Source organism: Embiotoca jacksoni, unplaced genomic scaffold (assembly GCF_022577435.1).
Source record: "Embiotoca jacksoni isolate LCO1_2020_lvr unplaced genomic scaffold, fEmbJac1.0.p SCAF_22, whole genome shotgun sequence".
NCBI lineage: Eukaryota > Metazoa > Chordata > Actinopteri > Embiotocidae > Embiotoca > Embiotoca jacksoni.
Window position 1 is genome coordinate 2,677,591 of NW_027185363.1, and position 24,827 is coordinate 2,702,417.

Consider the following 24,827-nt stretch of genomic DNA (forward strand, 5'->3'; position numbering starts at 1 on the left):
CCAAAAGGGACATAACTAATTATGTAGGCTAGTGTGTACAATAAATCACCACGATTGTTGGAGAAGTGTTATTTATATTTTTTGGCTGCCGTGCCAGTGAAAATGTACAACAGGCCAGTAAAGCTCTGCCCTACTGTCCAAGCGGGCCAGTAGGGAAACATGTTACGTTGAACCCTGCATTTCTCAGGTGGGTTTGATTTGTCTGATTGTCAAAGTGCAGCTCTCACAGTTCTGCTGGAGAAAGAGCTGGGACAGAAACTGTGGGACAAAAGACACTAATTATACACAGCTACATAAATCAAATACATCTTTTGAGATACTGTTACTGTTCGATGCATAGTTGAAAATTGTTTGTACTCACTTTAGATAAATCCTCGAAATTCACATCTTCATTATCCTCATTAGACGATAAAAGAGAAACTTTTAGGTGACCAGTCAGTGTCTGGAAATCTGAAGGAAGCAAAGTGCCAATGAAAATACACTTCATCATGCAAACGACATCACTAAAAAAGCTAGATGTCCATGTCTCTGACTGTCCTGTGTGCTGGTGGTCTCAGAATCTGTGTTTTTGTTGGTAATGCCAGATGTGTTGCCATCTGCTGGTGAAGACGTGACACTGCTGGCATCCAGAGTTGTACTGGTTTCTGACAGTGTTGTTCCTGCCACAAGTAAATGCAGTTAAATTCTTAAATCCTGAGTTGTTAGTGAGCATGAAAATGGGGGAGAATCCGCATGGCTTACTGGGACGATCAATGACTCTAAGTCATCATTAATGTTAATATTTCCATCAGTGCTTTTCCTACTGAGACTAGGTAGGTAGGTAGGTAGGTAGTTACTTTATTAATCCCCAAGGGGCAATTTTTTCACTACAGCAGCATACAGGAAGCAATAAGATAATAATAGAACAATAAAAAGCAATAAAATAGCAGTAAAAAAAATATAACCAAGAAACACAGACAACAGTGTTATTGTTGTGTGATGGATTTTGCCAGAGGTGAGTTATTGTACAGACTTATTGCGGTCGGCAGGAATGATCTCCTGTATCTGTCCTTGTGACAGCGGAGCTGGACGAGTCTTTTGGAGAAAGTGCTCCGCTGTCCCTGCAGCAGGTGGTGGAGAGGGTGGTCAGGATTATCCAATACGGATAATAGTTTGTTCAGCGTCCTCCTCTCCACCACCTTTTCCAGGCTGTCCAGTTTGCAGCCAATGATGGAGCCGGGCTTCTTAACCAGTTTGTTAAGTCTGTTGGTGTCTCCGGCTCCAATGCTGCTCCCCCAGCAGACCACAGCGAAGTACAGTTCACTGGCCACAACAGACTGGTAGAACATCTCCAACATCTTGCTGCACACATTGAAGGATCGAAGTTTCCTCAAGAAAAAGAGTCGACTCATCCCCTTCTTGTAGACAGCGTTGATGTTGGTCTTCCAGTTCAGTCTGTTGTCGATGGAGACACCCAGGTACTTGTACTCCTCCAACATGTCCACCTCCTCTCCCAGAACTCTCAGCGGTTGTGGAGCCGTCGTCTTCCTCCTGAAGTCGACCACCATCTCTCTGGTCTTGGCCACGTTCAGGAGCAGGCGATTTCTTCCCGCCCACTCCACAAAGTCCTCCACTACTGCCCTGTACTCATCCTCCCGTCCATCCCTTATACACCCGACCACTGCAGAGTCATCAGAGAACTTCTGCAGATGGCAGGACTCTGAGTTGTACTGGAAGTCAGTGGTGTATAAGGTGAACAGGAAGGGAGACAGAACAGTTCCCTGTGGAGCTCCAATACCACTGACCACCGTATCAGACAGCACACTGCCCAGAAGGACAAACTGTGGTCTGCCTGTCAAGTAGTCAGTGATCCAGGAGACGATGGACGCGTCCACCCCCACCACCCACAGCTTCTCACTCAGCAGCAGTGGTTGGATGGTGTTGAATGCACTGGAGAAATCAAAGAAAGTGATTCTCACAGAGTCACCGGTTCCATCCAGGTGAGACTGAGCTCGTTGCAGCAGGTAGATGATGGCATCGTCCACTTCCACATGAGGCTGGAACGCAAATTGCAGAGGGTCCAGAGAAGATTTCACCAGCGGCCTGAGGTGTGCCAAGACCAGCCTCTTCAGCACCTTCATCACATGAGATGTGAGGGCAACCGGTCGGTAGTCGTTGAGGTCGGATGGAGTCGTCTTCTTAGGGACGACTATCAACATGTTTACCAAGAAAAAGATCTATGGAGACAATGACCAACCTGTAGCTATGGAGACTGATGTTATGAGGCCATCTAAAGGTGATGTGATAGTGCTGATTTTTTGGTTGGTTGCTGAAGACACTACGGATGCTGACATTGTGGACACAGCCAGTTGTGTAGATGCAGCGCTGATGCTTGTTGCACTGGATTCTCTTGTTGAAGAGATCGCAGATGATGATGGTGGGGTGATATCGCTCAGTGTAGTTGGACTGCTGTTTGTTGTGCTGTGTGCTGTAGTAGAAGAGACTATGAATAGTGATATTGTGCTCGTATGCGGTGGTGCATGTGGAGTACCGATGCTTGTTTGGATGGTGACTGAAATAGCCGGCACTGTGGACGCTGAAGTTGTGTTCACATCCAGTAGTGCAGATGTTGCACTGTTATTTTTTGTACTTAGTGCTGCAGAATCAAAGATTGTGGATGCTATAGAAATGGAGAATATGGACACTGGTGTTGTGCTCATACGTGCTGGTGCACACGTACAACTGTTGCTTGTTAGGCTGGTTTCTGAAGTAGCCGGTACTGCGGATGCTGAATTGTGCTGGGTGTTGCAGAATCTGAGACTCTCAATATATACATTATTTTGGTTTTACATTGCACATGAAGAAGCTACAACAATGAATATTATACCTATAACTTCAAATGAGAATTTTTGCAATAGCTTCATTAACATTGACCAACCTGTAGCTGTGGAGTCCGTGGATGCTGATGTTGTGAGGTCATCTAATGGTGCAGATGTACTGTTGACTGGAGTGTTGAGTGCTGTAGTAACAGAGACTGGGAATTAAAGTAGTAGTACAATTTGTGTATCCTTCTATTTTCTTTTGTTTTTCTTCACTGTCACTTACAATCAAAGCAAGTTGTATTGAAGTCAGAACAGCAGTCATTTAGTTGCAGGCAGATCTCGTCACAGAAACACCCCCTGTTACAGCTGTTATCTTGCCCAGGACAACACAGCGCTGGTGGACCCGCACAACCTGCCGCACACATAACAAGGAGTTAAAACAGCAGCACTGTGTTGGTTTATGATTGTCTGGGCACATTATTAGCTAAACTAGTTTCCTATTTACAAGGAACAAAGTACGTGTGTGCAGGACAGGGGAAGTAGACTCGTGACATTGTGGTATTCGGAAAGTATTTGGAAACAACTAGCTGGAAACTGTGAAAATACCGTATAGTGTGCGCATTTGCATCATTTCAGCATTTTCAAAACTTTCCAAACATGCCTGTCTTTGGCAGAGATGGGAGAACCAACTCAGAAGCACTTCATCAGTCAGTTTAGTTTTAAAGTCCACACTAAGTCCCTTATTAATGCGGAATAACACAGCAAGGGTAGACTGACTCAATATTACTGCCTTTCTTTCCCTACCACACACCTCACTAATTTACAAGATGCTATGCTAATGCATGCATACTATGCTCATACACCAAAGTAGGACCCTACTTGTGCCTATACACCTCAGCAATGTTATCTTGGCTCAGAGTCACAAGTTCATATCTGCTACACATGACCACAAATAATGTGCCTGCCTGCTACAGGCTCTGCCCACAGTTTTCAAGCTCCCGTAATAGGGCTGTTGTTGGCCACAAACTGAAGCCTCGACAGCCTACCTCTACTGGACTCATCCTTGCCTTCCACCCCCGCCCCTCTATTTTAGCCGCAAGTTTGCAATATCTTTCTCTTTCCCTTAAGTGTTCATCATTGTGGTTCATTGTTCACTCTGAATCTGATACATGACAGTAATATCTGAATCATTTACTGTATATATTTGACAAAGACTGGTATAATCTTTCTTAGCAGTGATATCAAGACAAGAATTTGTAAAGCAAAACATTAATCAAAAAAATTACCTGTGAAGACTGTGGATGTTGAAGTGGTGTTGATGCCCGCTGTTGGAAGGAAAGGTGGGTGAGAATGTCAATATAGGAAAAACATTATTTATGGACTATCATTAGACCAGATCAACATCACGTTATACTGCATTCTATGATGGAATGTTAGAGCCACATTAAGAACAAAAAAAAAGAATAGTAGGATGGTTATTCAAAAAAATTGCTCCCCAGAAAAAGTCAAAATGTCAAGAATATAGTTGAATTATTTTGAGAATAAAGTTGAAAGAAGAATAAAGCTGAAATAGTATTTCGGAAAAAAAACTTGAAAATTCAAAATGTGTGGAATAAATTGAAATTACGTTTCCAGAATAAAATTACATTTTAAATTAAAATTGAATTTTTGGAAGAAAAAAATAAAAAAATCAAAGTGCTTGCTTCGCATATATGATTCACAAAGATATCTTGTCATGATGATATTGTGCAATTGCACTTCAGGATCAGTTGTAGTAACAAGGAAATGGTGTGTCTTTTAGCACATGAACACAGAAACCACACCAACTTAGAAGAAGTGGCCCCATTTGAGCAGACCTAAATAGCTGCATATTTACAGGTGCTGGAGCATCAATGGTTGCAATACAAAGAGGATATGTTGTATCAACAGACACTATAAGACAATTGATCACGTTGTTTGATCGTGAAGGTGTGGAGCTCTGGCCAATGTGTTGTCTCTGAAAAAGTATGCAACTCTGTTAATTAGATTTCTTACACTTAAGCTCACTACTAAACTTTCTGCTTCATTTTTTAAGTAGTTTTTGTGCTCGTGTGGTGTGCAGTATGGTGTACCTCAAGGATCCATGGACTTTTATTATTGCTTTCTTATACAAGTCAACCTGCTGCGTATCAAATATCATATTCCTATTGCTCTTTGCAGCTGACATCGACTTTGTCTCAAATAGAGATTTAACAACTCTTAGAAGAGAGCAAAAAAATGGAGGAGAATCCGCATGGCTTACTGGGACGATCAATGACTCCGAGTCATCGTTAATGTTAATATTTCCATCAGTGCTTTTCCTACTGTGACTATTAAAATGTTTTCCAAGAAAAAGGTCTATAGAGACAATGACCAACCTGTAGCTGTGGAGTCCGTGGATGCTGATGTTGTGAGGTCATCCAATGGTGCAGATGTACTGTTGCCTGCAGTGTTGGGTGCTGTAGTAACAGAGACTGGGGATATTGTGCTGTTATCTGCAGCTGTCGATCCACTGCTACTTGTTGCAGTAGTCATGGAGACGTTGGGCGCTGAGGTTGTGCTCACATTCAATTGTGCAGATGTATTGCGAACTGTTGTCGAAGAGAATGTGGATGAAGAAGTTATGGTGATGTTTGCCACTGTCGACGTAATACTGCTGCTTGTTGGTGTAGTAGTAAAATTGTGCCTATATACCTCAGCAATGTTATCTTGGCTCAAAGTCACAAGTTCATACCTGCTACACATGACCACAAATACTGTGCCTGCCTGCTACAGGCTCCGCCCACAGTTTTCAAGCTCCCGTAATAGGGCTGTTGTTGGCAACGAACTGAAGCCTCGACAGCCTACCTCTACTGGACTCATCCCTGCCCTCCACCCCCCCCCCCCTACTTTAGCCGCTAGTTTGCAATATTTGTTTTATCTTTCCCTTAAGTGTTCATCATTGTGGCTCATTGTTAACTCAGAATCTGATACATGGCAGTAATATCTGAATCATTTACTGTATATATTTGACAAAGACTGGTATCATTTTTCTTGTCAAGATAATAATTTGTAAAGCAAAACATTTAATAAAAAAAATTACCTGTGAAGACTGTGGATGTTGAAAGTGTGTTGTTACTTGGTGGCATCGTTGTTGTGCTGTTGGTTCCTGTGATGGTTACCGTAGAGGTATTGTCTTTGGATGGTAAAGCTTTGGTAATATTTGCTGTTGTAGATGTAATACTACCATTTGCTGTGTTGGGTGATGTAGTGGCGGAGGCTGTGGCTGGTAGAGCTGTGCTGCCATTAACTAGTGTTTGTGTTGTACTGGTGTTTGTAATGCTGAGTGGTGGAACTGGAGCGAGTGGGGTTACAGACGTAGCGCTGCTATCCAGCTGTGTGGATGTTGTACTGTTGCTCGTTGTGTTGAGCATCGTAGCAGCAGAGACTGTGGATGCTGAAGTGGTGTTGATGCCCGCTGTTGGAAGGAAAAGTGGGTGAGAATGTAAATATAGGAAAAACATTATTTATCGACTATCATTAGACCAGATCAACATCACGTTATACTGCATTCCATTGAAGGAGTGTTTGAGCCACATTAAGAAAAAAAAATAGTAGAATGATTATTCAAAAACATTGCTCCCCAGAAAAAGTCAAAATGTCAAGAATATAGTTGAACTATTTTGAGAATAAATTTGAAAGAAGAATAAAGCTGAAATAGTACTTTGAAAATAAAGTTGAAATGTCGGGAGAAAAGTCAAAATGTGTGAAATATATTGAAATTATGTTTCCAGAATAAAATTACATTTAAAATTAATTCATTTGAAATTAAAGTTGAATTTTTGGAGAAAAAAAAAATCTAACTGCTTGCTTCGCACATATGATTCACAAAGATGCCTTGTCATAATGGGATTGTGCAATTGCACTTCAGGATCAGTCGTAGTAACAAGGAAATAATATGTCTTTTAGCACATGAACACAGAAACCACACCAACTTAGAAGAAGTGGCCCCATTTGTGCAGACCTAAATAGCTGCGTATTTACAGGTACAGGGGCATCAATGGTTGCAATCATTAGACCAGATATACATTACGTGATACTGCATTCTATTAGTGACATGTACACATGATTCCTGCAGATTGCATACCAACACATGAGAATGGGGCTTCAACATCTCGCTTGTGTCCGTTAACATGTGACTCCAAAATGATTGTAGAGCTTTGTTGCTACATCTGCATATTTTCATACATTAACCTAATCGAACAGAGGAATGGAATCATTTCACCTCTGAAATCCGCTTTGAAAACAGTGTTTATTAAGGTAGAAATATTTAAGTGCATCTGTGCTGTGACATGGGCCGTCATCAAATGAGTAAATCCACTTCCGCACCTCCATAATCCTCAAACAGCAAATGCTTGTCTAATGAATGGCAGCTTTCTCACAGTGTCACATCAATGGTAATTATTTTATAAAAGAGACACACAGCAAAAAGTTGATCATTAAATCAAGTAAAAAAGGTTTAAGTAAAATTCATATCAGTAGTCTCTATCAATCTGCTACAGATAGAAGATGGATACAAAATTTTGCTTTTCTGAGTTTTCTGTCAAATAAACCAAACCAAATTGTTGACGTAATTTAGCCTAATATTTAGGCTTACAGAAAATAAAATGAGTAACGTGTTACTGTGACCAAGTGATTTTAAAGTATAAAGAGTCATTTTCCCCTGGTTGCTGCAACTCGCTATGACGGGGAACTTCTCAGGTGGATAATGTCCATTGGCTATTTAAATTCTGAACGGGATCACGATCCTGACTTTGGTAGTCAGTACTAATATCACCAAATTTTACTGAGTTGTGCTGCTTCTCAATATTGAATTCAATGATATTATACTCACCGCTGTAGCGAGGCAGCAAACCCACCAGGAGCAAGAAATATAGTGCAAACAAATCCATGTGTGGTTAACGGCAGCAACTCTAACACCGTGATCTCAGTGTCAAAACACCTTGTGAAGTCAAGGAAGTGGAAATCTTTTTACTGTACTTTGAGTTACTTATAAGGGATGTTATTGCAACACAATGCTTGAATGACAACAAACTGACAGTCAGACAGATTTTATCATGTTGTATGTTTGTTGTTGCAGCAAAGATTATGCAGGAAGCCTTTACATAACCTTGCATTAGAAAACACTTTGTTAGTGAGGTATTTAAGACTTTATGTGCAGCTGGCTGACTGAACGTCTTGGTGACACCTGTAGAATTAACTGCATTTAAAGTGGAATTGAGGAGAGGGGCTAAAAGAAAACCCACATCACGAATATCTTTATTAGTATTTTTCCCATCCTCCCTTGCATTTTTGAATTCTTCACTTACTGACAGTATCTTGTCAAACAAAACTTCCTTGTTCAGTATTAGGCTGCACAGTCTGCTCCACTAACTTTCAACTCAAATGCTGAATGAATATGTGGTTGTATATTCTTTTATTACCAAAGGCTTAAATACACTGGTCTTTAACTGTTGATTTCGATTGAACAAATGTTTCTGCTCTTGAGAGTTGTGCAGTCTGTTTTTTCAGTTGGTATCATACTCATGCCTCCATTGGCTGAAACAAATGCCATTTCAGGGTTCCACATAACCAATGGCCCGTGGTCAGCAAATGTTTACGCAGGGTCAGTTGACTGGTCATTCACTGGCCAGTTCGGGCCCAGAACTGTCATATCAATATTATGATAATAAGTTCTGTTCTTATTACATTACATTTTATTTAGCTGACGCTTTTATCCAAAGCGACTTACAATAAGTGCATTTCAACCATGAGGTTACAAATTCAGAACAACAACAATCAAGAAAGTACAATTTTCTTCAAGAAAGCCAAACTTCCAAGTGCTATAAGTAAGTGCCATTTTAAATGCTACTGAAGTGCTACCCCATTCAACGTATAGTCGGAAGACTATATATCTTATACTTATATCGTATACAACCAAATCCAAAAGGAACATAACTAATTATGTGGGCTAGTGTGTACAATAAATCACCACGATTGTTGGAGAAGTGTTATTTATATTTTTTGGCTGCCGTGCCAGTGAAAATGTACAACAGGCCAGTAAAGCTCTGCCCTACTGTCCAAGCGGGCCAGTAGGGAAACATGTTACGTTGAACCCTGCATTTCTCAGGTGGGTTTGATTTGTCTGATTGTCAAAGTGCAGCTCTCACAGTTCTGCTGGAGAAAGAGCTGGGACAGAAACTGTGGGACAAAAGACACTAATTATACACAGCTACATAAATCAAATACATCTTTTGAGATACTGTTACTGTTCGATGCATAGTTGAAAATTGTTTGTACTCACTTTAGATAAATCCTCGAAATTCACATCTTCATTATCCTCATTAGACGATAAAAGAGAAACTTTTAGGTGACCAGTCAGTGTCTGGAAATCTGAAGGAAGCAAAGTGCCAATGAAAATACACTTCATCATGCAAACGACATCACTAAAAAAGCTAGATGTCCATGTCTCTGACTGTCCTGTGTGCTGGTGGTCTCAGAATCTGTGTTTTTGTTGGTAATGCCAGATGTGTTGCCATCTGCTGGTGAAGACGTGACACTGCTGGCATCCAGAGTTGTACTGGTTTCTGACAGTGTTGTTCCTGCCACAAGTAAATGCAGTTAAATTCTTAAATCCTGAGTTGTTAGTGAGCATGAAAATGGGGGAGAATCCGCATGGCTTACTGGGACGATCAATGACTCTAAGTCATCATTAATGTTAATATTTCCATCAGTGCTTTTCCTACTGAGACTAGGTAGGTAGGTAGGTAGGTAGTTACTTTATTAATCCCCAAGGGGCAATTTTTTCACTACAGCAGCATACAGGAAGCAATAAGATAATAATAGAACAATAAAAAGCAATAAAATAGCAGTAAAAAAAATATAACCAAGAAACACAGACAACAGTGTTATTGTTGTGTGATGGATTTTGCCAGAGGTGAGTTATTGTACAGACTTATTGCGGTCGGCAGGAATGATCTCCTGTATCTGTCCTTGTGACAGCGGAGCTGGACGAGTCTTTTGGAGAAAGTGCTCCGCTGTCCCTGCAGCAGGTGGTGGAGAGGGTGGTCAGGATTATCCAATACGGATAATAGTTTGTTCAGCGTCCTCCTCTCCACCACCTTTTCCAGGCTGTCCAGTTTGCAGCCAATGATGGAGCCGGGCTTCTTAACCAGTTTGTTAAGTCTGTTGGTGTCTCCGGCTCCAATGCTGCTCCCCCAGCAGACCACAGCGAAGTACAGTTCACTGGCCACAACAGACTGGTAGAACATCTCCAACATCTTGCTGCACACATTGAAGGATCGAAGTTTCCTCAAGAAAAAGAGTCGACTCATCCCCTTCTTGTAGACAGCGTTGATGTTGGTCTTCCAGTTCAGTCTGTTGTCGATGGAGACACCCAGGTACTTGTACTCCTCCAACATGTCCACCTCCTCTCCCAGAACTCTCAGCGGTTGTGGAGCCGTCGTCTTCCTCCTGAAGTCGACCACCATCTCTCTGGTCTTGGCCACGTTCAGGAGCAGGTGATTTCTTCCCGCCCACTCCACAAAGTCCTCCACTACTGCCCTGTACTCATCCTCCCGTCCATCCCTTATACACCCGACCACTGCAGAGTCATCAGAGAACTTCTGCAGATGGCAGGACTCTGAGTTGTACTGGAAGTCAGTGGTGTATAAGGTGAACAGGAAGGGAGACAGAACAGTTCCCTGTGGAGCTCCAATACCACTGACCACCGTATCAGACAGCACACTGCCCAGAAGGACAAACTGTGGTCTGCCTGTCAAGTAGTCAGTGATCCAGGAGACGGTGGACGCGTCCACCCCCACCACCCACAGCTTCTCACTCAGCAGCAGTGGTTGGATGGTGTTGAATGCACTGGAGAAATCAAAGAAAGTGATTCTCACAGAGTCACCGGTTCCATCCAGGTGAGACTGAGCTCGTTGCAGCAGGTAGATGATGGCGTCGTCCACTCCCACATGAGGCTGGAACGCAAATTGCAGAGGGTCCAGAGAAGATTTCACCAGCGGCCTGAGGTGTGCCAAGACCAGCCTCTCCAGCACCTTCATCACATGAGATGTGAGGGCAACCGGTCGGTAGTCGTTGAGGTTGGATGGAGTCGTCTTCTTAGGGACGACTATCAACATGTTTACCAAGAAAAAGATCTATGGAGACAATGACCAACCTGTAGCTATGGAGACTGATGTTATGAGGCCATCTAAAGGTGATGTGATAGTGCTGATTTTTTGGTTGGTTGCTGAAGACACTACGGATGCTGACATTGTGGACACAGCCAGTTGTGTAGATGCAGCGCTGATGCTTGTTGCACTGGATTCTCTTGTTGAAGAGATCGCAGATGATGATGGTGGGGTGATATCGCTCAGTGTAGTTGGACTGCTGTTTGTTGTGCTGTGTGCTGTAGTAGAAGAGACTATGAATAGTGATATTGTGCTCGTATGCGGTGGTGCATGTGGAGTACCGATGCTTGTTTGGATGGTGACTGAAATAGCCGGCACTGTGGACGCTGAAGTTGTGTTCACATCCAGTAGTGCAGATGTTGCACTGTTATTTTTTGTACTTAGTGCTGCAGAATCAAAGATTGTGGATGCTATAGAAATGGAGAATATGGACACTGGTGTTGTGCTCATACGTGCTGGTGCACACGTACAACTGTTGCTTGTTAGGCTGGTTTCTGAAGTAGCCGGTACTGCGGATGCTGAATTGTGCTGGGTGTTGCAGAATCTGAGACTCTCAATATATACATTATTTTGGTTTTACATTGCACATGAAGAAGCTACAACAATGAATATTATACCTATAACTTCAAATGAGAATTTTTGCAATAGCTTCATTAACATTGACCAACCTGTAGCTGTGGAGTCCGTGGATGCTGATGTTGTGAGGTCATCTAATGGTGCAGATGTACTGTTGACTGTAATGTTGAGTGCTGTAGTAACAGAGACTGGGAATTAAAGTAGTAGTACAATTTGTGTATCCTTCTATTTTCTTTTGTTTTTCTTCACTGTCACTTACAATCAAAGCAAGTTGTATTGAAGTCAGAACAGCAGTCATTTAGTTGCAGGCAGATCTCGTCACAGAAACACCCCCTGTTACAGCTGTTATTTTGCCCAGGACAACACAGCGCTGGTGGACCCGCACAACCTGCCGCACACATAACAAGGAGTTAAAACAGCAGCACTGTGTTGGTTTATGATTGTCTGGGCACATTATTAGCTAAACTAGTTTCCTATTTACAAGGAACAAAGTACGTGTGTGCAGGACAGGGGAAGTAGACTCGTGACATTGTGGTATTCGGAAAGTATTTGGAAACAACAGGCTGGAAACTGTGAAAATACCGTATAGTGTGCACATTTGCATCATTTTAGCATTTTCAAAACTTTCCAAACATGCCTGTCTTTGGCAGAGATGGGAGAACCATCTCAGAAGCACTTCATCAGTCAGTTTAGTTTTAAAGTCCACACTAAGTCCCTTATTAATGCGGAATAACACAGCAAGGGTAGACTGACTCAATATTACTGCCTTTCTTTCCCTACCACACACCTCACTAATTTACAAGATGCTATGCTAATGCATGCGTACTATGCTCATACACCAAAGTAGGACCCTACTTGTGCCTACACACCTCAACAATGTTATCTTGGCTCAGAGTCACAAGTTCATACCTGTTACACATGACCACAAACAATGTGCCTGCCTGCTACAGGCTCCGCCCACAGTTTTCAAGCTCCCGTAATAGGGCTGTTGTTGGCCACAAACTGAAGCCTCGACAGCCTACCTCTACTGGACTCATCCTTGCCCTCCACCTCCGCCCCTCTACTTTAGCCGCGAGTTTGCAATATCTTTCTCTTTCCCTTAAGTGTTCATCATTGTGGCTCATTGTTAACTCAGAATCTGATACATGACAGTAATATCTGAATCATTTACTGTATATATTTGACAAAGACTGGTATAATCTTTCTTAGCAGTGATATCAAGACAAGAATTTGTAAAGCAAAACATTTAATCAAAAAAATTACCTATGAAGACTGTGGGTGTTGAAAGTGTGCTGTTACTTGGTGGCATCGTTGTTGTGCTGTTGGTTCCTGTGATGGTTACCGTAGAGGTATTGTCTTTGGATGGTAAAGGTTTGGTAATATTTGCTGTTGTAGATGTAATACTACCGTTTGCTGTGTTGGGTGATGTAGTGGCGGAGGCTGTGGCTGGTAGAGCTGTGCTGCCATTAACTAGTGTTTGTGTTGTACTGGTGTTTGTAATGCTGAGTGGTGGAACTGGAGCGAGTGGGGTTACAGACGTAGCGCTGCTATCCAGCTGTGTGGATGTTGTGCTGTTGCTCGTTGTGTTGAGCATCGTAGCAGCAGAGACTGTGGACGCTGAAGTGGTGTTGATGCCAGCTGTTGGAACAAAAGGTGAGTGAGAATGTCAACATAGCAAAAACATTATTTATGGACTATCATTAGACCAGATCAACATCACGTTATACTGCATTCTATGATGGAATGTTAGAGCCACATTAAGAACAAAAAAAATAGTAGGATGGTTATTCAAAAAAATTGCTCCCCAGAAAAAGTCAAAATGTCGAGAATATAGTTGAACTATTTTGAGAATAAAGTTGAAAGAAGAATAAAGCTGAAATAGTATTTCGGAAATAAAGTTGAAAAGTTAAAATGTGTGGAATAAATTGAAATTATGTTTCCAGAATAAAATTACATTTTAAATTAAAGTTGAATTTAAAAAAAAAAAAAAGTCAAATGCTTGCTTTGCACATATGATTCACAAAGATGCCTTGTCATGATGATATAGTGCAATTTCACTTCAGGATTAATTGTAGTAACAAGGAAATGGTGTGTCTTTTAGCACATGAACACAGAAACCACACCAACTTAGATGAAGTGGCCCCATTTGTGCAGACCTAAATAGCTGCATATTTACAGGTGCTGGAGCATCAATGGTTGCAATACAAAGAGGATATGTTGTATCAACAGACACTATAAGACAATTGATCACGTTGTTTGATCGTGAAGGTGTGGAGCTCTGGCGAATGTGTTGTCTCTGAAAAAGTATGCAACTCTGTTAATTAGATTTCTTACACTTAAGCTCACTACTAAACTTTCTGCTTCATTTTTTAAGTAGTTTTTGTGCTAGTGTGGTGTGCAGTATGGTGTACCTCAAGGATCCATGGACTTTTATTATTGCTTTCTTATACAAGTCAACTTGCTGCGTATTAAATATCATATTCCTATTGCTCTTCGCAGCTGACATTGACTTTGTCTCAAATAGACATTTAACAACTCTTAGAAGAGAGCAAAAAAATAGAGGAGAATCCGCATGGCTTACTGGGACGATCAATGACTCCGAGTCATCATTAATGTTAATATTTCCATCAGTGCTTTTCCTACTGTGACTATTAAAATGTTTTCCAAGAAAAAGGTCTATAGAGACAATGACCAACCTGTAGCTGTGGAGTCTGTGGATGCTGATGTTGTGAGGTCATCCAATGGTGCAGATGTACTGTTGCCTGTAGTGTTGGTTGCTGTAGTAACAGAGACTGGGGATATTGTGCTGTTATCTGCAGCTGTCGATCCACTGCTACTTGTTGCAGTAGTCATGGAGACGTTGGGCGCTGAGGTTGTGCTCACATTCAATTGTGCAGATGTATTGCGAACTGTTGTCGAAGAGAATGTGGATGAAGAAGTTATGGTGATGTTTGCCACTGTCGACGTAATACTGCTGCTTGTTGGTGCAGTAGTAAAATTGTGCCTATATACCTCAGCAATGTTATCTTGGCTCAAAGTCACAAGTTCATACCTGCTACACATGACCACAAATACTGTGCCTGCCTGCTACAGGCTCCGCCCACAGTTTTCAAGCTCCCGTAATAGGGCTGTTGTTGGCAACGAACTGAAGCCTCGACAGCCTACCTCTACTGGACTCATCCTTGCCCTCCACCTCCGCCCCTCTACTTTAGCTGCTTGTTTGCAATATCTTTCTCTTTCCCTTAAGTGTTCATCATTGTGGCTCATTGTTAACTCAGAATCTGATACATGACAGTAATATCTGAATCATTTACTGTATATATTTGACAAAGACTGGTATCATTTTTCTTGTCAAGATAATAATTTGTAAAGCAAAACATTTAATCAAAAAAATTACCTGTGAAGACTGTGGATGTTGAAAGTGTGTTGTTACTTGGTGGCATCGTTGTTGTGCTGTTGGTTCCTGTGATGGTTACCGTAGAGGTATTGTCTGTGGATGGTAAAGGTTTGGTAATATTTTCTGTTGTAGATGTAATACTACCGTTTGCTGTGTTGGGTGATGTAGTGGCGGAGGCTGTGGCTGGTAGAGCTGTGCTGCCATTAACTAGTGTTTGTGTTGTACTGGTGCTTGTAATGATGAGTGGTGGAACTGGAGCGAGTGGGGTTACAGACGTAGCGCTGCTATCCAGCTGTGTGGATGTTGTGCTGTTGCTCGTTGTGTTGAGCATCGTAGCAGCAGAGACTGTGGATGCTGAAGTGGTGTTGATGCCCGCTGTTGGAAGGAAAGGTGGGTGAGAATGTCAATACAGCAAAAATATTATTTATGGACTATCATCAGGAAATAAGAAATATGACAGTTTACAAATCAAGATTCATATCTATAGTGATGAATTTATCAAAGTTTTATCAACATTTCTTCTCCTGTTTTCTGATTGCTGATAAACTTTCTGATGTGTCTGATTGTAAAAGTCACTAAATCTCATGGATTCTCAGAAAAACAAAAGGTTTTGTCCATAATACGCATTTCTGAACATTATATTATAATTTAATGTATTAGCATAATGTTATATTGTATGGACAAGAAATCTGTATCTTGCAGCTGCAGAAACATTTTAATAGATGAATATCCTTTTTCAAAGCTGTTATACTTACTACTTTTTGAAATCACAGTTGTTGACTATTTTTGATGTCAATATTCTTCAAATCTGAAGAAAAAGTAAGATATAGGACTTAAGATTTACTTCATAGTTTTAGATATTATTTTGCAACAACAACAAAAAAAAAAATCACAATTCCATATTATCAAAGTAGACAGGTGAAGAATCTTTCTCTTTCTTTTCATGAAACATCACGTTATTAGTTTCCTATTAAATATTAAAGAGTTTCTTTTGTGGAATGAAAATATACATTCAGAAGATTAGTCAGTGTCATTATCTATACACAAAAAAGACTTAGAAATGCCATCAATAACATGTGATTAGGATCAATAATGACCTCTATTCAGCGTTACCTAAGGATGGAGCTTTAGGAGCAAAGGTCAATCATACCTGTGAGCGAAAAAAGAAATGTTCATGTGCAAGCAAAAAAAGGTTTTGTTCTCTCAAAGCACGACCTGCCAGGAGGTTTCTATTTCTCTGTCAGCAGCAGAAGGCTCTTGAAGCCCATCTACATTTTGTATGTATAGCTGTGTGCACAGTAATGAGCTGGGTCTGCCTAATAATAGCAATGAGCAAGGCATTTTGAATTATCTTTCATCTCTTCACACGTCACTGGACTTCTGCTGGTTTATACTACAACACACAGTTTGAATAACTGTGCTTTTGCATAATTTTGAGGAATTTGTAATTGGAAATAAAACGGATCATTGATATGCCTATTGATTGTCCTCTGGTTTGTAGACCAGTGTTATTTGTTCAGCTCCGAGGACAGCTCGTCCTGATGAAAATTAGGCTGTAGTCTGTGATCGTAGCTTGTTGTGTTCAGACGTTGCTTATGTTTGAACAACTTTTAATTAATAAGCCATTGATTCAGGAAGTTTGAATTTGCTAATATATTTTCCAACTTTACTGAAGTTATTTCCTTGTCCTCCTGTCTGATGAGTAACTTTGCTGTGACGTCACTGCGTAACACTCAAGGGAAGCTGCAAGGCTGTTTTCTCTTCAACCTTAAAATGTGATCACCTTTGCAGCTTCATTGTGGACTTCTTTTTCTTTTCTTTTTTTTCTCTTAAATGCTGCAACGGTGGTTCGGCGGCACGCCAAGAAAAATTAGAATGAGGAACTATTATTTACTCCCTTAGTATGGTGAGCTACATAATTTTTTTAAACCATAATTCTACATGTATTTAATTTCTGAAATTATTGAGCACATTCTGTAGATCTTTTAAGTGTGGTTCTCCCTACACCTTCGCAGGTTATACCATACCCACACCACACATGTTCTTTTTATATTTCTTTTGTGTATTTTATATGTGAAATACACAAATAAACCAAAACAAATTGTTCACATATTTTAGCCCATTATCTACAATAAATCCTCCTGTAAATCGTACACTTATTTTCCTGGTCACTACAATCTCATGGGTGGATGGTGTCCATTGGCTATTTTTTTTATTTAGAATGGGACCACAACACTGGAACATTTGGTAGTCAGTGCCAATACCACCAAATTTCAGTTGTGCAGTTTCTCATTAATAACTTCAATAATAATTTACTCACCGCTGTAAAGGGGCAGCAAAGCTACCAGGAGCAAGAAATACAGTGCAAACCAATCCATGTCTGATCAACCGAGTCCCATCTCACAATGATACCAATAAATCAAATACCGTGTTATGTTACAGAGGGGAGGAGATTTGTTTGAATTTCCTGGAGAGATTCACTCTCAAAACATTTAAGGAATGCTGTTTTAGCTACAATTAAATGACAACAGCCGAAAGGTCACAGATTTTTGATCACGGTCCATGTTTGTTGAAAGCCTATCCATAAACTAGCATTACAAAACTCATTATAAGAAAGGCATTTGGGATTTGACGTGCAGCTGACTGCCTTCGGCATTTTGGTGACACCCTAGGACCAGACAGCTTGTATAATTAACTGCATTGACAGTGGTAATTAATTAGCTGAAGGAGAACCTGAAATTTTAGATTCTTCACTTACTGATGCTATCTTTCCAAACAACACTTCCTTGTTCAGTTTTTGGCTGCACAATCTGCTCTGCCTACTTTGAACAGGTAGTGCTGGATGAACATGCGGTTTGATGTCCATTAGTTCCCAAAGGTTTAAGTATGCTTTGGTATTCAACTGTTAATTTCAGTTGAACAAATCTTTCTGTTCTTGAGAGTTGTACAGTTGGTGTCATAGTCATGCCTCCATTGGCTGAAACAAATGCTGTTTCTCAGGTGGGTTTGATGTGTCTGATTGTCAAAGTGCAGCTCTCACAGTTCTGCTGGAGAAAGAGCTGGGACAGAAACTGTGGGACAAAAGACACTAATTATACACGGCTATATAAATCATCATACATCACAGGTCACTCCACCCACCACCACAAGGTTATTGTGAACCTGTGGGAAACGTTGATTTCTTTCAGAGTTTTCTCAGTTCTTGACGCAAGAGTTTATTATTAAGGTCATATCAATATAATGATAATAAGTTCTGTTCTTATTACATTACATTTTATTTAGCTGACGCTTCTTTCCAAAGCGACTTACAATAAGTGCATTTCAACTATGAGGGTACAAATTCAGAACAACAACAATCAAGAAAGTACAATTTTCTTCAAGAAAGCCAAACTTCCAAGTGCTATAAGTAAGTGCCATTTTAAGTGCTACCAAAATGCTACCCCATTCAACGTATAGTCGGAAGACTATATATCTTATACTTATACTTATATCGTATACAACCAAATCCAAAAGGAACATAACTAATTATGTAGGCTAGTGTGTATAATAAATCACCACAATTATGGGAAAAGTGTTATTTCCACTTTTTGGCTGCCGTGCCAGTGAAAATGTACGACAGGCCAGTAAAGCTCTGCCCTACTGTCCAAGCGGGCCAGTAGGGAAACATGTTACGTTGAACCCTGCATTTCTCAGGTGGGTTTGATTTGTCTGATTGTCAAAGTGCAGCTCTCACAGTTCTGCTGGAGAAAGAGCTGGGACAGAAACTGTGGGACAAAAGACACTAATTATACACAGCTACATAAATCAAATACATCTTTTGAGATACTGTTACTGTTCGATGCATAGTTGAAAATTGTTTGTACTCACTTTAGATAAATCCTCTAAATTCACATCTTCATTATCCTCATTAGACGATAAAAGAGAAGCTTTTAGGTGAACAGTCAGTGTCTGGAAATCTGAAGGAAGCAAAGTGCCAATGAAAATACACTTCATCATGCAAACGCCATCACTAAAAAAGGTAGATATCCATATCTCTGACTACCTTGTGTGCTGGTGGTCTCAGAATCTGTGTTTTTATTGGTAATGCCAGATGTGTTGCCATCTGCTGGTGAAGACGTGACACTGCTGGCATCCAGAGTTGTACTGGTTTCTGACAGTGTTGTTCCTGCCACAAGTAAATGCAGTTAAATTCTTAAATCCTGAGTTGTTAGTGAGCATGAAAATGGGGGAGAATCCGCATGGCTTACTGGGACGATCAATGACTCTAAGTCATCATTAATGTTAATATTTCCATCAGTGCTTTTCCTACTGTGACTATAAGCATGTTTACCAAGAAAAAGATCTATGGAGACAATGACCAACCTGTAGCTGTGGAGACTGATGTTATGAGGCCATCTAAAGGTGATGTGATAGTGCTGATTTTTTGGTTGGTTGCTGAAGACACTACGGATGCTGACATTGTGGACACAGCCAGTTGTGTAGATGCAGCGCTGATGCTTGTTGCACTGGATTCTCTTGTTGAAGAGATCGCAGATGATGATGGTGGGGTGATATCGCTCAGTGTAGTTGGACTGCTGTTTGTTGTGCTGTGTGCTGTAGTAGAAGAGACTATGAATAGTGATATTGTGCTCGTATGCGGTGGTGCATGTGGAGTACCGATGCTTGTTTGGATGGTGACTGAAATAGCCGGCACTGTGGATGCTGAAGTTGTGTTCACATCCAGTAGTGCAGATGTTGCACTGTTATTTTTTGTACTTAGTGCTGCAGAATCAAAGATTGTGGATGCTATAGAAATGGAGAATATGGACACTGGTGTTGTGCTCATACGTGCTGGTGCACACGTACAACTGTTGCTTGTTAGGCTGGTTTCTGAAGTAGCCGGTAATGCGGATGCTGAATTGTGCTGGGTGTTGCAGAATCTGAGACTCTCAATATATACATTATTTTGGTTTTACATTGCACATGAAGAAGCTACAACAATGAATATTATACCTATAACTTCAAATGAGAATTTTTGCAATAGCTTCATTAACATTGACCAACCTGTAGCTGTGGAGTCCGTGGATGCTGATGTTGTGAGGTCATCTAATGGTGCAGATGTACTGTTGACTGTAATGTTGAGTGCTGTAGTAACAGAGACTGGGAATTAAAGTAGTAGTACAATTTGTGTATCCTTCTATTTTCTTTTGTTTTTCTTCACTGTCACTTACAATCAAAGCAAGTTGTATTGAAGTCAGAACAGCAGTCATTTAGTTGCAGGCAGATCTCGTCACAGAAACACCCCCTGTTACAGCTGTTATCTTGCCCAGGACAACACAGCGCTGGTGGACCCGCACAACCTGCCGCACACATAACAAGGAGTTAAAACAGCAGCACTGTGTTGGTTTATGATTGTCTGGGCACATTATTAGCTAAACTAGTTTCCTATTTACAAGGAACAAAGTACGTGTGTGCAGGACAGGGGAAGTAGACTCGTGACATTGTGGTATTCGGAAAGTATTTGGAAACAACTAGCTGGAAACTGTGAAAATACCGTATAGTGTGCACATTTGCATCATTTTAGCATTTTCAAAACTTTCCAAACATGCCTGTCTTTGGCAGAGATGGGAGAACCATCTCAGAAGCACTTCATCAGTCAGTTTAGTTTTAAAGTCCACACTAAGTCCCTTATTAATGCGGAATAACACAGCAAGGGTAGACTGACTCAATATTACTGCCTTTCTTTCCCTACCACACACCTCACTAATTTACAAGATGCTATGCTAATGCATGCATACTATGCTCATACACCAAAGTAGGACCCTACTTGTGCCTACACACCTCAACAATGTTATCTTGGCTCAGAGTCACAAGTTCATACCTGCTACACATGACCACAAACAATGTGCCTGCCTGCTACAGGCTCCGCCCACAGTTTTCAAGCTCCCGTAATAGGGCTGTTGTTGGCCACAAACTGAAGCCTCGACAGCCTACCTCTACTGGACTCATCCTTGCCCTCCACCTCCGCCCCTCTACTTTAGCCGCGAGTTTGCAATATCTTTCTCTTTCCCTTAAGTGTTCATCATTGTGGCTCATTGTTAACTCAGAATCTGATACATGACAGTAATATCTGAATCATTTACTGTATATATTTGACAAAGACTGGTATAATCTTTCTTAGCAGTGATATCAAGACAAGAATTTGTAAAGCAAAACATTTAATCAAAAAAATTACCTATGAAGACTGTGGGTGTTGAAAGTGTGCTGTTACTTGGTGGCATCGTTGTTGTGCTGTTGGTTCCTGTGATGGTTACCGTAGAGGTATTGTCTTTGGATGGTAAAGCTTTGGTAATATTTGCTGTTGTAGATGTAATACTACCGTTTGCTGTGTTGGGTGATGTAGTGGCGGAGGCTGTGGCTGGTAGAGCTGTGCTGCCATTAACTAGTGTTTGTGTTGTACTGGTGTTTGTAATGCTGAGTGGTGGAACTGGAGCGAGTGGGGTTACAGACGTAGCGCTGCTATCCAGCTGTGTGGATGTTGTGCTGTTGCTCGTTGTGTTGAGCATCGTAGCAGCAGAGACTGTGGACGCTGAAGTGGTGTTGATGCCAGCTGTTGGAACAAAAGGTGAGTGAGAATGTCAACATAGCAAAAACATTATTTATGGACTATCATTAGACCAGATCAACATCACGTTATACTGCATTCTATGATGGAATGTTAGAGCCACATTAAGAAAAAAAAAAATAGGATGGTTATTCAAAAAAATTGCTCCCCAGAAAAAGTCAAAATGTCGAGAATATAGTTGAACTATTTTGAGAATAAAGTTGAAAGAAGAATAAAGCTGAAATAGTATTTCGGAAATAAAGTTGAAAAGTTAAAATGTGTGGAATAAATTGAAATTATGTTTCCAGAATAAAATTACATTTTAAATTAAAGTTGAATTTAAAAAAAAAAAAAAAGTCAAATGCTTGCTTTGCACATATGATTCACAAAGATGCCTTGTCATGATGATATAGTGCAATTTCACTTCAGGATTAATTGTAGTAACAAGGAAATGGTGTGTCTTTTAGCACATGAACACAGAAACCACACCAACTTAGAAGAAGTGGCCCCATTTGTGCAGACCTAAATAGCTGCATATTTACAGGTGCTGGAGCATCAATGGTTGCAATACAAAGAGGATATGTTGTATCAACAGACATTATAAGACAATTGATCACGTTGTTTGATCGTGAAGGTGAGGAGCTCTGGCGAATGTGTTGTCTCTGAAAAAGTATGCAACTCTGTTAATTAGATTTCTTACACTTAAGCTCACTACTAAACTTTCTGCTTCATTTTTTTAAGTAGTTTTTCTGCTAGTGTGGTGTGCAGTATGGTGTACCTCAAGGATCCATGGACTTTTATTATTGCTTTCTTATACAAGTCAACTTGCTGCGTATTAAATATCATATTCCTATTGCTCTTCGCAGCTGACATTGACTTTGTCTCAAATAGAGATTTAACAACTCTTAGAAGAGAGCAAAAAAATGGAGGAGAATCCGCATGGCTTACTGGGACGATCAATGACTCCGAGTCATCATTAATGTTAATATTTCCATCAGTGCTTTTCCTACTGTGACTATTAAAATGTTTTCCAAGAAAAAGGTCTATAGAGACAATGACCAACCTGTAGCTGTGGAGTCCGTGGATGCTGATGTTGTGAGGTCATCCAATGGTGCAGATGTACTGTTGCCTGTAGTGTTGGGTGCTGTAGTAACAGAGACTGGGGATATTGTGCTGTTATCTGCAGCTGTCGATCCACTGCTACTTGTTGCAGTAGTCATGGAGATGTTGGGCGCTGAGGTTGTGCTCACATTCAATTGTGCAGATGTATTGCGAACTGTTGTCGAAGAGAATGTGGATGAAGAAGTTATGGTGATGTTTGCCACTGTCGACGTAATACTGCTGCTTGTTGGTGCAGTAGTAAAATTGTGCCTATATACCTCAGCAATGTTATCTTGGCTCAAAGTCACAAGTTCATACCTGCTACACATGACCACAAATAATGTGCCTACCTGCTACAGGCTCCGCCCACAGTTTTCAAGCTCCCGTAATAGGGCTGTTGTTGGCCACAAACTGAAGCCTCGACAGCCTACCTCTACTGGACTCATCCTTGCCCTCCACCTCCACCCCTCTACTTTAGCTGCTTGTTTGCAATATCTTTCTCTTTCCCTTAAGTGTTCATCATTGTGGCTCATTGTTAACTCAGAATCTGATACATGACAGTAATATCTGAATCATTTACTGTATATATTTGACAAAGACTGGTATCATTTTTTTAGCAGTGATATCAAGACAAGAATTTGTAAAGCAAAACATTTAATCAAAAAAATTACCTGTGAAGACTGTGGATGTTGAAAGTGTGCTGTTACTTGGTGGCATAGTTGTTGTGCTGTTGGTTCCTGTGATGGTTACCGTAGAGGTATTGTCTGTGGATGGTAAAGGTTTGGTAATATTTGCTGTTGTAGATGTAATGCTACCGTTTGCTGTGTTGGGTGATGTAGTGGCGGAGGCTGTGGCTGGTAGAGCTGTGCTGCCATTAACCAGTGTTTGTGTTGTACTGGTGTTTGTAATGATGAGTGGTGGAACTGGAGCGAGTGGGGTTACAGACGTAGCGCTGCTATCCAGCTGTGTGGATGTTGTGCTGTTGCTCGTTGTGTTGAGCATCGTAGCAGCAGAGACTGTGGATGCTGAAGTGGTGTTGATGCCCGCTGTTGGAAGGAAAATGGGTGAGAATGTCAATACAGCAAAAATATTATTTATGGACTATCATCAGGAAATAAGAAATATGACAGTTTACAAATCAAGATTCATATCTATAGTGATGAATTCATCAAAGTTTTATCAACATTTCTTCTCCTGTTTTCTGATTGCTGATAAACTTTCTGATGTGTCTGATTGTAAAAGTCACTAAATCTCATGGATTCTCAGAAAAACAAAAGGTTTTGTCCATAATACGCATTTCTGAACATTTTATTATAATTTAATGTATTAGCATAATGTTATATTGTATGGACAAGAAATCTGTATCTTGCAGCTGCAGAAACATTTTAATAGATGAATATCCTTTTCCAAAGCTGTTATACTTACTACTTTTTGAAATCACAGTTGTTGACTATTTTTGATGTCAATATTCTTCAAATCTGAATATTTGTTTTAAAAGTAAGATATAAGACTTCAGATTTACTTCATAGTTTTAGATATTATTTTGCAAAAAAAAAATCACAATTCCATATTATCAAAGTAGACAGGTGAAGAATCTTTCTCTTTCTTTTCATGAAACATCACGTTATTAGTTTCCTATTAAATATTAAAGAGTTTCTTTTGTGGAATGAAAATATACATTCAGAAGATTAGTCAGTGTCATTATCTATACACAAAAAAGACTTATAAATGCCATCAATAACATGTGATTAGGATCAATAATGACCTCTATTCAGCGTTACCTAAGGATGGAGCTTTAGGAGCAAAGGTCAATCATACCTGTGAGCGAAAAAAGAAATGTTCATGTGCAAGCAAAAAAAGGTTTTGTTCTCTCAAAGCACGACCTGCCAGGAGGTTTCTATTTCTCTGTCAGCAGCAGAAGGCTCTTGAAGCCCATCTACATTTTGTATGTATAGCTGTGTGCACAGTAATGAGCTGGGTCTGCCTAATAATAGCAATGAGCAAGGCATTTTGAATTATCTTTCATCTCTTCACACGTCACTGGACTTCTGCTGGTTTATACTACAACACACAGTTTGAATAACTGTGCTTTTGCATAATTTTGAGGAATTTGTAATTGGAAATAAAACGGATCATTGATA

At 40.5% G+C, this 24,827-nt stretch overlaps 1 protein-coding gene across 6 annotated transcripts; it reads right to left on the reverse strand.

Annotated features, from left to right (window-relative positions):
* Positions 1–54: 54 nt before the first annotated feature.
* On the reverse strand, positions 55–23,405 carry LOC138202905 (uncharacterized). 6 transcript variants are annotated; one of them, XM_069157259.1, is made up of 17 exons: positions 23,358–23,405; positions 22,649–22,861; positions 21,217–21,591; positions 20,213–20,341; positions 20,046–20,126; positions 15,003–15,377; positions 14,302–14,514; positions 12,869–13,243; positions 11,865–11,993; positions 11,698–11,778; positions 5,902–6,276; positions 5,198–5,410; positions 4,088–4,126; positions 3,085–3,213; positions 2,918–2,998; positions 362–450; positions 55–258 (listed from the first exon to the last, which is right to left on the reverse strand). In XM_069157259.1, exons 1-17 carry the CDS (start codon positions 23,401–23,403, stop codon positions 184–186), a joined length of 3,018 nt encoding a protein of 1,005 aa, XP_069013360.1. In that variant the 5' UTR covers positions 23,404–23,405; the 3' UTR covers positions 55–183. The 6 variants fall into 6 exon arrangements, with proteins under 6 accessions (XP_069013360.1, XP_069013357.1, XP_069013359.1 ...); XM_069157256.1 differs by lacking the exon at positions 23,358–23,405 and having other exon boundaries at positions 21,217–21,282; positions 21,361–21,591; positions 22,649–23,039; XM_069157258.1 differs by lacking the exon at positions 23,358–23,405 and having other exon boundaries at positions 15,003–15,068; positions 15,147–15,377; positions 22,649–23,039.
* Between the last annotated feature and the right edge of the window lie 1,422 nt (positions 23,406–24,827).